This window comes from Carlito syrichta, unplaced genomic scaffold (genome assembly GCF_000164805.1).
Source record: "Carlito syrichta isolate Samal-C Ts95f unplaced genomic scaffold, Tarsius_syrichta-2.0.1 Scaffold308180, whole genome shotgun sequence".
Classification (NCBI taxonomy): domain Eukaryota; kingdom Metazoa; phylum Chordata; class Mammalia; order Primates; family Tarsiidae; genus Carlito; species Carlito syrichta.
In genome coordinates this window covers 12,791-24,353 of record NW_007252276.1, presented here as the reverse complement: position 1 = coordinate 24,353, position 11,563 = coordinate 12,791, and the positions used below count along the sequence as shown (strand labels likewise).

General features: G+C 55.0%; 1 protein-coding gene across 2 annotated transcripts in view; it reads left to right on the top strand.

Annotated features, from left to right (window-relative positions):
• IDH2 (isocitrate dehydrogenase (NADP(+)) 2, mitochondrial) overlaps window positions 1–10,755 on the top strand; it is a 20,506-nt gene extending 9,751 nt beyond the window's left edge. Inside the window, exons 2-11 of one of the 2 annotated variants that reach the window (XM_008065170.2) lie at window positions 751–842; window positions 1,691–1,856; window positions 3,985–4,145; window positions 4,229–4,372; window positions 4,935–5,071; window positions 5,238–5,389; window positions 9,406–9,518; window positions 9,695–9,792; window positions 9,887–9,979; window positions 10,395–10,755. In XM_008065170.2, the coding sequence (XP_008063361.2) occupies window positions 751–842; window positions 1,691–1,856; window positions 3,985–4,145; window positions 4,229–4,372; window positions 4,935–5,071; window positions 5,238–5,389; window positions 9,406–9,518; window positions 9,695–9,792; window positions 9,887–9,979; window positions 10,395–10,482 (1,244 nt within the window). In that variant the 3' untranslated portion in view covers window positions 10,483–10,755. The remainder of the gene's footprint in view (window positions 1–750; window positions 843–1,690; window positions 1,857–3,984; window positions 4,146–4,228; window positions 4,373–4,934; window positions 5,072–5,237; window positions 5,390–9,405; window positions 9,519–9,694; window positions 9,793–9,886; window positions 9,980–10,394) is intronic. The other variant, XM_021716110.1, reaches the window with a different exon arrangement.
• The last annotated feature ends 808 nt before the right edge of the window (window positions 10,756–11,563 follow it).

Here is an 11,563-nt window from a genome sequence, read left to right as displayed (position 1 = left end):
GTAGTTCCAGCTACTCTGAAGGCTGAGGCGGAAGGATCGCCAGAGCCCAGCAGGTCAAGGCTATGGTGGCTGGGAGCGGCCACTGCACTCCAGTCTGGGCGACAGAGTGAGACTCCAACTCAAAAAAAAAAAGAGCATCCTTGCTCCTTCTTCTACCCTCACTGTCTCCCTAAACCCTGAGTGGGGCTACTCATGGAATTCTTTGATGCTTCTCTGGCAGGACTGACCATCCTGAACTGGCTTGGGTCAGGGATTCTGAGTTCCATTCACAGCTGCCATAGCCTGTCCTTCCCAGTGAAGAGTGGCAGGGTCGTCCTGATTCTGCTGTTTTCTTTTGTTTTTTTTGGGGGGTTGGAGAAAAAAAAGGGAGTCCGAGTCACTCTGAGGAACTGGGTGGCAGGAGCCCCTGGGCAACCTCTCCCTGATTTGATGCTGGACAAGGTAGTCCTGGCTGGTTGTCATTCTGTGTTGGTCTCCTCTGTCTTCAGATTCCAGGAAGAGAGGATTATCCTGGCCAGACTGGCCCCTCCTCCCCTCTGCCAGGGGAGGGCTGGGTATCTGTCTGGCTAGTTCTACCCAGCCATGCTCACTGGGGGACCCAGGTCCCCTAAGCAGCCAGGGAGGTGCTTGGCAGAAGGGAGCCCTGGCTGCCCACTACTCCCTCCCTGGTGAAGGGTGGGCCTGGCCAGAAGGAGGGGGCACTCCCACTAGCCTCCCCAGGAGGGTGATGTGCCGTGTCCCCGGTTCTAGATGCTGACAAGAGGATCAAGGTGGCGAAGCCGGTGGTGGAGATGGACGGTGATGAGATGACCCGTATTATCTGGCAGTTCATCAAGGAGAAGGTAGTGTCCCCTACCCAAGTGGGTGGCTCTCCAGGGGGGCTGGCTAGGCACAGTGTTCAGTCCCATGAGAACTTCCGGGCCCCACCATGGGTCCCCAGCGGCCCCGTTTCTCCCCTTCTCTCCACTTCCTTTCATATTTGGACCATTAATGGTTCATAAGTCACTAGACAGGGGCCTGCCCTGAGCAGTCTGTGTCATGCTGGGGCCAAAGCCTGCAGGTTCTACAAGGATAATCCTGGGTCGCTTCTGCCTTGGCCCCCCATGTTCCACTGTCCTGAAGGCATGAAAGGGGAGCAGGGCTGGAGTACAGGGCGACTGTGGTGAGCTGCCATGGCGCAAGGGTCCCAGGGTGGCTGCCTGCCTTCTCCAAAGTTGCCCTGGTCTGCACATGTCCAGGAGAATATCTTGTCCACACTAAGGCCCCTGCATGTGTATTTGTCTACATGAGAGAGAGGTGGAAAACCGCCGCTTCTGACTAAAGGTTTCAAAGCACTTGGAGAAGAGGGATCCCATTGTCCAGAGAAATCTGGGTATACTTGGGTTGAGGTCTGGCCGTCGATGGGCCATGGTGGGGGCAGATGGTCCTGCTAGCCTAAGAGCCCCCTAAGGGCTGTGGCCTGGTTTGCCAGCCTCTCTCCAGAGCCTCAGCCCCTGCCAGCTCTGGCCAGACCCCACTGAAGGATGGTGGACCCGAGTCCTCTGCTCTGGTCCCTCCGCTGGTCTTCACTCACCCCTGCCCTGACTGCGTGTCCCCTGCCATGGCCCACAGACTTCTCCTGGCCCTCAAGTGTTCTGCTCCCGAGTCACAGCTGTCTGGGCTGATGTCTTGCTCTGGCCTCCGTCCCCAGCTCATTCTGCCCCACGTGGATGTCCAGCTAAAGTATTTTGACCTTGGCCTTCCCAACCGTGACCAGACTGACGACCAGGTCACCATTGACTCTGCGTTGGCCACCCAGAAGTACAGCGTGGCTGTCAAGTGTGCCACCATCACCCCCGATGAGGCCCGCGTGGAAGGTATGAGGGCGTGGAAGTGGCTGGGCTGGGGAGGGCCATGGACTCCATCCACCAGCCTCTCCAGACTTGGGTTGGGGTGGTTGGCCGTATCCCTCGTCTTGGGACTGGGAGGTTGGAGGCCTCTGAAGCTGGGGCCTTCCTGAGGCCAGCTTCACTTGGGGCAGGGGGTGTGGTGATAGTGACTGGAGAAGGCTGCAGACAAGGCTGGAGGAGGCGTGGCTAAGGGGCCCGCCCAGGGTTCCACGGGTAGGGTGTGGCAGAGTCAGGACCAGAACCCATGTCTCCTAGCTCTCCAGCCAGTGGTGTTTCTGCTGTGCTGTGTGGCTCTGACCAGTGGTAGTGACAGGAATGAAGATAATGCTGATGCTGTCATAGCAATGATGGCTTCGTTGGGCAACTGGTCTCTCTGGCCCCTGGACCGTTTTGCAGGCAGGTCTGCAGAGAGACTGTGTGCAGAGGCATGCTGTGTGTCAGGCCCGTGTCCTCCAGAGCCTCAGAGGCCTCTGGGGAGCATCCCCAGGCCCCTCCTGCTCTGCCTTGGCATTGCACCCCTGCCCCAGTGGCCACACAGGGGTCTCCTGAGAGAGCTCCCCGCACCCGACCTGGACTGGCTGCTGTCCCTTGGTTCCGGGGGCCACTCTTGAGGGTTCCATGAAGTGGCACAGGTGTGTGAATAAAAAGGCCAGGTGTGGAGAATTCAAGAAAGGAGGGTTGCTGGGCATGGTGGCTCACATCTGTTTCCAGCTCTTTGGGAGGTGAAGGTGAGAGGATTACCTGAGTCCAAGGGTTTGAGACCAGCGTGGGCAACTTGGCAAAACCTCGTCTCTACAATAAATCAAAAATTAGCCAGGCATGGTGGCGCTCGTCTGTGGTTCCAGCTACTTGGAAGGTTGAGGTGGAAGGATCACCTGAGCCCAGCAGGTCAAGGCTGCAGTGGCTATGAGTGTGCCACTGCTCTCCAGCTGGGTGACAGAGTGAGAGTCTGACTCAAAAAAAAAAAGGAGGGTTGAGGAGTTCCTGAGTTCTGTCCCTGCTTCCTGCAGTAGGAGGGATCTAGAAGGAAGCGTTTGGGATACACCTGCAAATTTGTCAGGCCTCCTGTCCTGCCAGGGAACGCCTGGCCATAAGGTGTCAGAATCATTTTAGTGTTGAGCTCTTTCCACGTGTTTTTACAAATTTCACCTTGGCTGGTCATGATGGCTCATGTCAGTAATCCTGGTGCTTTGGGAGGCAGAGGCGAGAGAATTGTCTGAGTTCAGAGGTTTGAGACCAGCCTTGGGAACTTGGCAAGACCTCGTCTGTACACTAAATAAATAAAAAAAATTTAGCTGGGTGTAGTGGTGCACACCTGTAGTTCCAGCTACTTGGAAGGCTGAGGTGGAAGGATCACCTGAGCCCAGCAAGTCAGGGCTGCAGTGGCCGTGAGTGTGTTACTGCATTCCAGCCTGGGTGACAGAGTGAGATTCCGACTCAAAAAAAATTTCCACCTGAACCTTGGGATTTATGTGTTCTCATTTTATGGACAAGGAAGTAGACAGTCACAGTCTTGGTAACTTGGGCAGTACTGGGGCTGGAACCAAGCATCTGGACTGAGGCAGTGTGCTATCAGAATTTATCAGACAAGCCCTTTTCCTCAGACTGAGCTACCTCCACATATGCTGTGGGAATAATAATGGCTGAGCGAGCACTTACTTCAGGCCAAGCCCTGTTCTAGGCCCTTTACACATGAGCTCATTTTATTTTTATTTTATTTTATTTTAAGAGACAAGGTCTTGCTATATTCCCCAGGCTGGTCTCAAACTCCTGGCCTCAAGTGATCCTCATGCTTTGGCCTCCCAAAGTGCTGGGATTACAGGTGGGAGCCACCATGCCCAGTGTCACATGAGTTCCCTTAATCTTCACAATAACCCAGTAGACTAGGTATTTTATCAGTAACCTCACTATACAGCTCAGGCTAACTTGTGTAATCTTCACAGTTAGAACGGATAGATTCCAGAGCCCACACATTTACACTCTCGACCCTGCTGCCTAATGATTTTAGACCCTCTGGCTGTGTTGTTGGTTGGGGTTCAAGTTCTGGTTGGAAGGTGGTGGCTGCTGTGAACTCACTTCATCTGTGTCCTTACAGAGTTCAAGCTGAAGAAGATGTGGAAAAGTCCTAATGGAACCATCCGGAACATCCTTGGGGGGACTGTCTTCCGGGAGCCCATCATTTGCAAAAACATCCCACGCCTCGTCCCTGGCTGGACTAAGCCTATCACCATTGGCAGGCATGCCCACGGTGACCAGGTAGGCCAGGGCGGGAGACGGGGTACAGCGACCTGGGCCTCCGACTGGAGGCCCTGTGCTGAACGCTCCTCTCGTGTCTGCAGTACAAGGCCACAGACTTCGTGGTGGACCGGGCCGGCACGTTCAAGATGGTCTTCACCCCGAAAGACGGCAGCGGTGCCAAGGAGTGGGAGGTGTACAACTTCCCTGCGGGCGGCGTGGGCATGGGCATGTACAACACGGATGAGGTGAGGCCCTGGCTCTGGGCTCCTAAGTTCCTTCCGCCCCCAGCGGGTCTCTGCATCTCCGTATCGTGGCTTTCCTTTCTTCATGTTGGCCTCATCCTCAGGCCAAAAAGGGGCAGAACTGGCCACCAGTAGCACCAGGCTCATCGCCTGCCTCCTTGGCAACTCATCAGAAGAGAGCGCCTTTGGCTCCTAGTTCCAGTCAAAGTGCCAGGCTTGAGTCACATGGCCATCTATGAGCCAATCACTGAAGCCCTGGCGGGGAGGAAGGGCTCTGATTGGACAAGCCAGGGATACACTATCAATTCGCCCTACCTCCGCCCTTTAGTCAAAGAACCCGGGAGGGAAGTTGCTTTTCGAAGCAGAGTTGGGAGGCTGCTCACCCCCAGAAGTTGCAGGGAGACGCGGGCCCCGCAGAAATAACATACTCACTGCATAGAGGCTGGTGTTAAGCAGGGTGGGAGGCGGGGTGCCGTTCCTGGGGGTCTCCGCCTGGCGTTGGGAGGCTGGGGAGATAGTCCGCAGGCTAGGACGCCACGCCAGGGTCCTCTCTCTCCCTCTGCAGTCCATCTCGGGTTTTGCACACAGCTGCTTCCAGTATGCCATCCAGAAGAAGTGGCCACTGTACATGAGCACCAAGAACACCATTCTGAAAGCCTACGACGGCCGTTTCAAGGATATCTTCCAGGAGATCTTTGACAAGTACTAGCCCCTTCCTTTGCTGTGTCTCACAGACTCCACAGCCTTGCTTCCCGCCCCTCCCCCGCGCTGTCCCCATCCTACCAGGGCTCAGCACGGAGGCTCAGGGAGGGGTTCCCAACCTTTCAGCCTCCTGCCGTCGCCCCACCACAGGCCCTTTTACTCCCAGGCACTATAAGACTGACTTCGACAAGAATAAGATCTGGTACGAGCACCGGCTCATTGACGACATGGTGGCTCAGGTCCTCAAGTCTTCCGGCGGCTTTGTGTGGGCCTGCAAGAACTATGATGGAGACGTGCAGTCGGATATCCTGGCCCAGGGTACGCCGGAAGGACCAGCGCCCTGTGGGACTCTTGGTCTTCTTCTCTGGGTGGGGGATTTTCAGACCCTTTTGATAGAAAACTTCTCTATTGTAACAGCAGGACTCATGGCAGGGTACTCTGAGGCCAGCAGGGGGCAGAAGCTCCCTGGTGTCCGAGTGAGGAAGGCCCACAAGCTGGCTTTGGACTGGTGTATTACTGAGGCTGCCCTTAGAAAGGAGGGCCCAGGAATCTGAGTCCTAAAGGGTTAGGGTATCAGTCTGGGGTGTTTCAGTCTGTGATGGGAACTCTGTTGGTTCCAGTAGGAAAATGTGACCAAGCAGGTCAGGATACTGTTTAGATGACAGGGAATGCTTTTTTGTTGTTTTATTTTGAGTTGGAGTCTCACTCTGTCGCCCAGACTGGAGTGCAGTGGCCGCTCCCGGCCACCGCAGCCTCAACCTGCTGGGCTCCGGCGATCCTTCCGCCTCAGCCTTCCAAGTAGCTGGAACTACAGGCGCATGCTACCACGCCTGGCCAATTTTTTATTTATTGTAGAGATGAGATCTCACCAAGTTGCCCAGGTGGGTCTTGAACCCGCGGGCTCAGGCAATCCTCTCACCTCAGCCTCCCAAAGCGCTGGGATTACAGGCTGAGCCACCAAGCCCAGCTCGGAATTCTTTTTTTTTTTGAGTTGGAGCCTTTCTCTGTTGCCCAGGCTGGAGTGCAGTGGCACACTCACAGCAACCGCAGCCTCTACCTGCTGGGCTCAGGCGATCCTTCTGCCTCAGCCTCCCAAGTAGCTGGAGCTATAGTCCTGCACAAACACGCCCGGCTAATTTTTTGATTTATTGTAGAGATGGGGTCTTGCCAGGTTGCCCAGGCTGGTCTTGAACCTGTGAGCTCAGGCAGTCCTCTCACCATAGCCTCCCAAAGTGCGGGATTATAGGCGCGAGCCACCGTGCCCAGCTGTTTTTTTTTTTTTTTTTTTTTGAGTCAGAGTCTCACTGTGTCTCCCAGGCTGGAGTGCAGTGGCACGCTCATGGCCACCACAGCCTCAAACTACTGGGCTCAGGCGATCCTTCTGCCTCAGCCTTCCAAGTAGCTGGAACTACAGGAGCTCGCCACCATATCTAGCTAATTTTTTTGATTGATTGTGGAGATGAGGTCTTGCTAAGTCATCCAGGCTGATCTAAAACTCTTGGATTTAGGCAGTCCTCTCACCTTGGCTTTCCAAAGTGCTGGGATTATAGGCGTGAGCCACTGTGCCCGGCAGAAAATGCTTTAAAAAAAAATTTTTTTTTTTTGAGTGAGAATCTCACTCTGTCGCCCAGGCTGGAGTGCAGTGGCACACTCATAGCCACCCCAGCGTCGACCTGCTGGACTCAGGCTATTCTTTCACTTCAGCCTTCCAAGTAGCTGGACTACAGGTGCACGCTACCACACCCGGCTAATTTTTTATTTATTGTAGAGACAAGGTCTCGTCAAGTTGCCTGGGCTGGTCTTAAATCTGTGGGCTCAGGCAGTCCACTCACCTCAGCCTCTCAAAGTGCTGGGATTACAGGTTGAGCCACCAAGCCTGGCCATAAAAATTTTTTTATATAATAGAGACAGGATCTTGCTATATTTCTCAGGCTGGTCTCCAAGCTCCTGGGCTCAAGCAATCCTCCCGCCTTAGCCTTCCAAAGTGCTAAGCCACCACGCCTGGCCCTGTCAGCCAATCCTTTTTGCATAGTAAACATAATGGATGTGGGAGAATATCAGGGAAGATGGCAAGCCCCAACCCTAGAGTGTCATGAAGGGCAAGCTGAATTGCAGCAGAAAGCTTGGGTGCAACCGGTAGAGGCCAGTGAGAACTAGGCCAATTGTGTTGGGAACAAGAGCAGGAAAGGTGGTGGGTGAGGGAAATACGCAGGCACAGGCAGTGAAGAGAAACCAGAAGGTTGTTGGGGTAGGGGAGGGAGGGCTCCTGGGAAAGAGGAAAGGGATACCCCGGCACAGGTGTTGAAAAGGCAGAGGGTCTTGTTACCTTGTGTCTACCTCGGACTTTACCTTGAAAAGGTCATTGGGGATCCTCTTGCCAGAACAATCCCCATCTAGGCTGGAAGGATGAAAAGCCCTAACAGAGGAGAGCGAGGCATGGCAGCTAGCCTTCAGTGTATGAGGAATGGGTGAGTGCCAGTGTACAGGTAGGCACAGAGAAGGGCCAGGCTTGGTGGCTCATACCTGCAATCCCAGCACTTTGGGAGGCCAAGGCGGGAGGTTTGCTTGAGCCCAAGGAGTTCAAGACCTGCTTAGGTAACATTAGCAAGATATCGTTCCTACAAAAAATTTAAAAATTAGCCAGGCTTGGTGGCATGCGTCTTGTAGTCCCAGCTACTCAGGAGACTGAGGTGGAAGGATCTCCTGAGCTCAGGAGGTTGAGGCTGTGGTGAGCTCTGATTGTGTTATTGCCTTCCAGCTTGGGTAACAGAGTGAGACCCTAACTAAAAACAGACAGACAAACAGAAAAATGCAGCAGGGACCCCACAGCCACAATTCTTAGCCAAGCTGTTTTCCCATAGGTGCTGCCCACTTTTTCTTTCTCGGCCTCCAGAATTCTTATTTTGGTGTCATGGTGGGAGTTTTTTTTTTTTTTGAGTTAGAGTTTCACTCTGGAATGCAGTGGCACACTCATGGCCACTCCAGCATCAACCTGCTGGGCTCTGGCGATCCTTCCGCCTCAGCCTTCCAAGTAGCTGGAACTACAGGCACATGCTACCATGACTGGCTGATTTTTGACTTATTGTAGAGAAGAGATCGCACGAAGTTGCCTGGGTTGGTCTTGAACCCGTGGATTCAGGCAATACACTCACCTCGGTCTCCCAAAGTGCTGAGATTACAGGCTGAACCACAGAACCTGGCCTGTGGGAACTTTTGAAGCCCCAGAGTCCTTGAAAACAGAAAAGATCACCTTGACATCTGGATTTGGGAACATTTGGAAATTAATCACAAAGCTTAAGATGTGGCCAGGCTCCGTGGCTCATCCTGTAATCCCAGCACTTTGGGAGGCTGAGGTGAGTGGATTGTCTGAGCCCGTGGGCTCAAGACCCACCTGGGCAACTTGGTGAGACCTCATCTCTACAATAAATCAAAAATTAGCCAGGTGTGGTAGCGTGCGCCTGTAGTTCTGGCTACTTGGAAGGCTGAGGCGGAAGGATCGCCGGAGCCCAGCAAGGCAAGGCTGCAGTGGCCAGGAGCGTGACACTGCACTCCAGTCTGGGCGACAGAGTGAGACTTCAACTCAAAAATACAAAAAAAAAGAAACTTGAGGTGTCCTAGACAAGCCAAAGTGATTGCTGGAAAATGACTGGCAGCAACTTTATTTCTCTGCTTAAATGAGTCTCCTGGTCACGAATCAACCTAGCTGGGCAGGCGCTGAGAGCCATAGGACTTTGTGGAGTCTGGGTCCTGGGGGCTACAGGCTCTGGGGCGCCTGGAGGTAGGGACACAGATGGATGTAAATGTGCTGATGACAGTCATGGTGGCTCAGGCCTGTAATCCCAGCACTTTGGGAGGCAGAGGCGAGGACTGCCTGAGCCCAGGGGTTTGAGACCAGCCTGGGCAACTTGGCGAGGTCTCATCTCTACAATAAAATCAAGAAGAATCAGCCAGGCGTGGTGGCACATACCTTTAGTTCCAGCTACTTGGAAGGCTGAGGCGGAAGGGTCGCCTGAGTCTAGCAGGTCGAGGCTGCGGCGGCTGTGACTGTGTACCTGCACTTCAGCCTGGACGGCTGAATGAGACTCAGACTCAAAAAAAAAAAAAAATGATGATAGCCACTCTCGGGTGCCCCTCTGCCCTGTGCTGGGCTCTGGATACCCACGGCAGGGTGGAGAAACCCCAGACAGTTCCTGTCCTTCCAGATATAGCTGGGGGAGGGTGAGAGGAGCCAGGGGCTGAGGCGCTATGACCGCAGAGGAAGAAGGTAGGGGAGCCTCAGCCTGGTGGCCCAAGGAGAGTTGCCGGCCCTGAGAGAAAGCCCTTCTGCTTGTCAGGTTTTGGCTCCCTTGGCCTGATGACGTCTGTGCTAGTCTGTCCTGATGGGAAGACCATCGAGGCTGAGGCTGCTCATGGGACCGTCACCCGCCACTATCGGGAGCACCAGAAGGTGAGTTGGGGACATGTGGCCACATGGTGCCCCTCTACTCCAGGGGCCTAAAGCCCACCGGCCTGAGGGCTGGGAAGACGAGGCTGGCCTGTCAGTCTGGGGGTGGGCAGCTGTATTCAGGCGGCCTCCTCACTAGCCAGTTTGGCTTCGGACTCTCCTGCAACCCCTGTCCCCAGGGCCGGCCCACCAGCACCAACCCCATCGCCAGCATCTTTGCCTGGACGCGTGGCCTGGAGCACCGGGGAAAGCTAGATGGGAACCAGGACCTTATCAGGTGAGCGCAGAGGGAGAGGCCTGAGTGGGCCTGCCCTGCCCGCTGGGCCCTGGCCGCGCACAGATGGGATCTCACTCTACCCCACCCTCTGCAGGTTTGCCCAGACCCTGGAGAAGGTATGTGTGGAGACAGTGGAGAGCGGAGCCATGACCAAAGACCTGGCAGGCTGCATCCACGGCCTCAGCAAGTGCGTGGCTTCCTGGGGGCCAGGTGGGAGGAAGCTAGGGGACCCTCTCTCTCATGATTCAGCCTAGCTGCCAAGTGCCCGGGGCAGGACAGGTCCACAGCCTGAGGGATGGCTCAGGCCGAGTCTCCCCAGGCCAGGCCCAGTGAGTGGGTCCCTGTCCCAGTCCAGTTGCCTAGACACCTGGAACAGACAGACCTCACCAGGTGCCTGCCGCATTCGCCGTGGTTCTTCTGGCAGTGGGCTGTAGGTAGCCTTTGGCCCGTAGCCTGGGCGTCATAAGGAGGCTGTTCGATGCTCTAGGTTGGGAGCTGCCCTGCAAGGCCTGGCTGAGGGCACTGGGGAGGCCTGAAGCCTGCAGGGTTAGGCGCTGGAGGCCCACAGGTCGCCTCTGATGCGAGTGGTGTTCTCTCTGCAGTGTGAAGTTGAACGAGCACTTCCTGAACACCACAGACTTCCTGGATACCATCAAGAGCAACTTGGACAGAGCTCTGGGCAAGCAGTAGGGGCAGGCGCTGGCCCGCCTACTGCGGTGGACGGGCTGAACCGAGCCGGCCGCGGTGGAGGGTGAGCCTCACAGCCCCCCTCTGGAGGCCTTTCTAGGGGACATTTTTTATAAGTAAGATGTTTTTTAAAGTGTATGTGTTTCCCCTCATGGTGACGTGAGGCAGGAACGGTGTGTTTTACCTCAGCCAGTCAGTATGTTTTGCATACTGTAATTTATACTGCCCTTGGAACACATGGTGCCATATTTAGCTACTAAAAAGCTCTTCACAAAACTGTCTGCTGTGTTTGTCCCTGAGGGGAAGGAGGCAGCTGGGGCCCAGAAGCAGAGGCTGGGGGTAGACCTCGGGAGGCAGCCACCACAGTGGGGAGTGAACCAGGAAGCCCTGAGGAGCTGCTGGGACTCTCGGGATGCAGAGCTGTGGGCTCCCTGGAAGTTCTTGGCATGATCCAGTTCTCCGTTTTGGGATTGTGTTGGTTTCCGATGGATTCTGGGTATTCTTTTTTCTTTGTCGGTTTTCACCTTCTAAACATCTCCAGACCTCTGTATTGGCCCTTTTCTCTGTACTAAAACAGGTCCTACCCAGTGCCTGCCTTGCAGTTGTTCCAAGGCTGCCTGCGTTTCGCGCGGCCTGTGTGTGCGTGTGCGGGTGCCTGTGCCTGTGTGTGTGCGCGTGCCCCCCCACCCGTAGTCTAGGTCAGCGTTTCCTAGACTTAGGTTTGTTTTTACCACAAAACAAAACTAGAAAAGTATTGTAAGAAGTTGCTCTAAAGCCACATATGATACGTTTATTTGTTTAGAGCAGGAGTCTCACTCTGTCGCCCAGGCTGGAGGGCAGTGGCACGCTCACGGCCACCGCAGCCTCGACCCGCTGGGCTCTGGGGATCCTTCCGCCTCAGCCTTCCAAGTAGCTGGAACCACAGGCGCGCATTACCACACCTGGATAATTTTTTGATTTATTGTAGAGATGAGGCCTAACCAAGTTGCCCAGGCTGGTCTCAAACCCTGGGCTCTGGCAATACTCCCACTTCAGCCTCCCAAAGTGCTGGGATTATAGGCATGAGCCACTGCGCCCGGCCTAT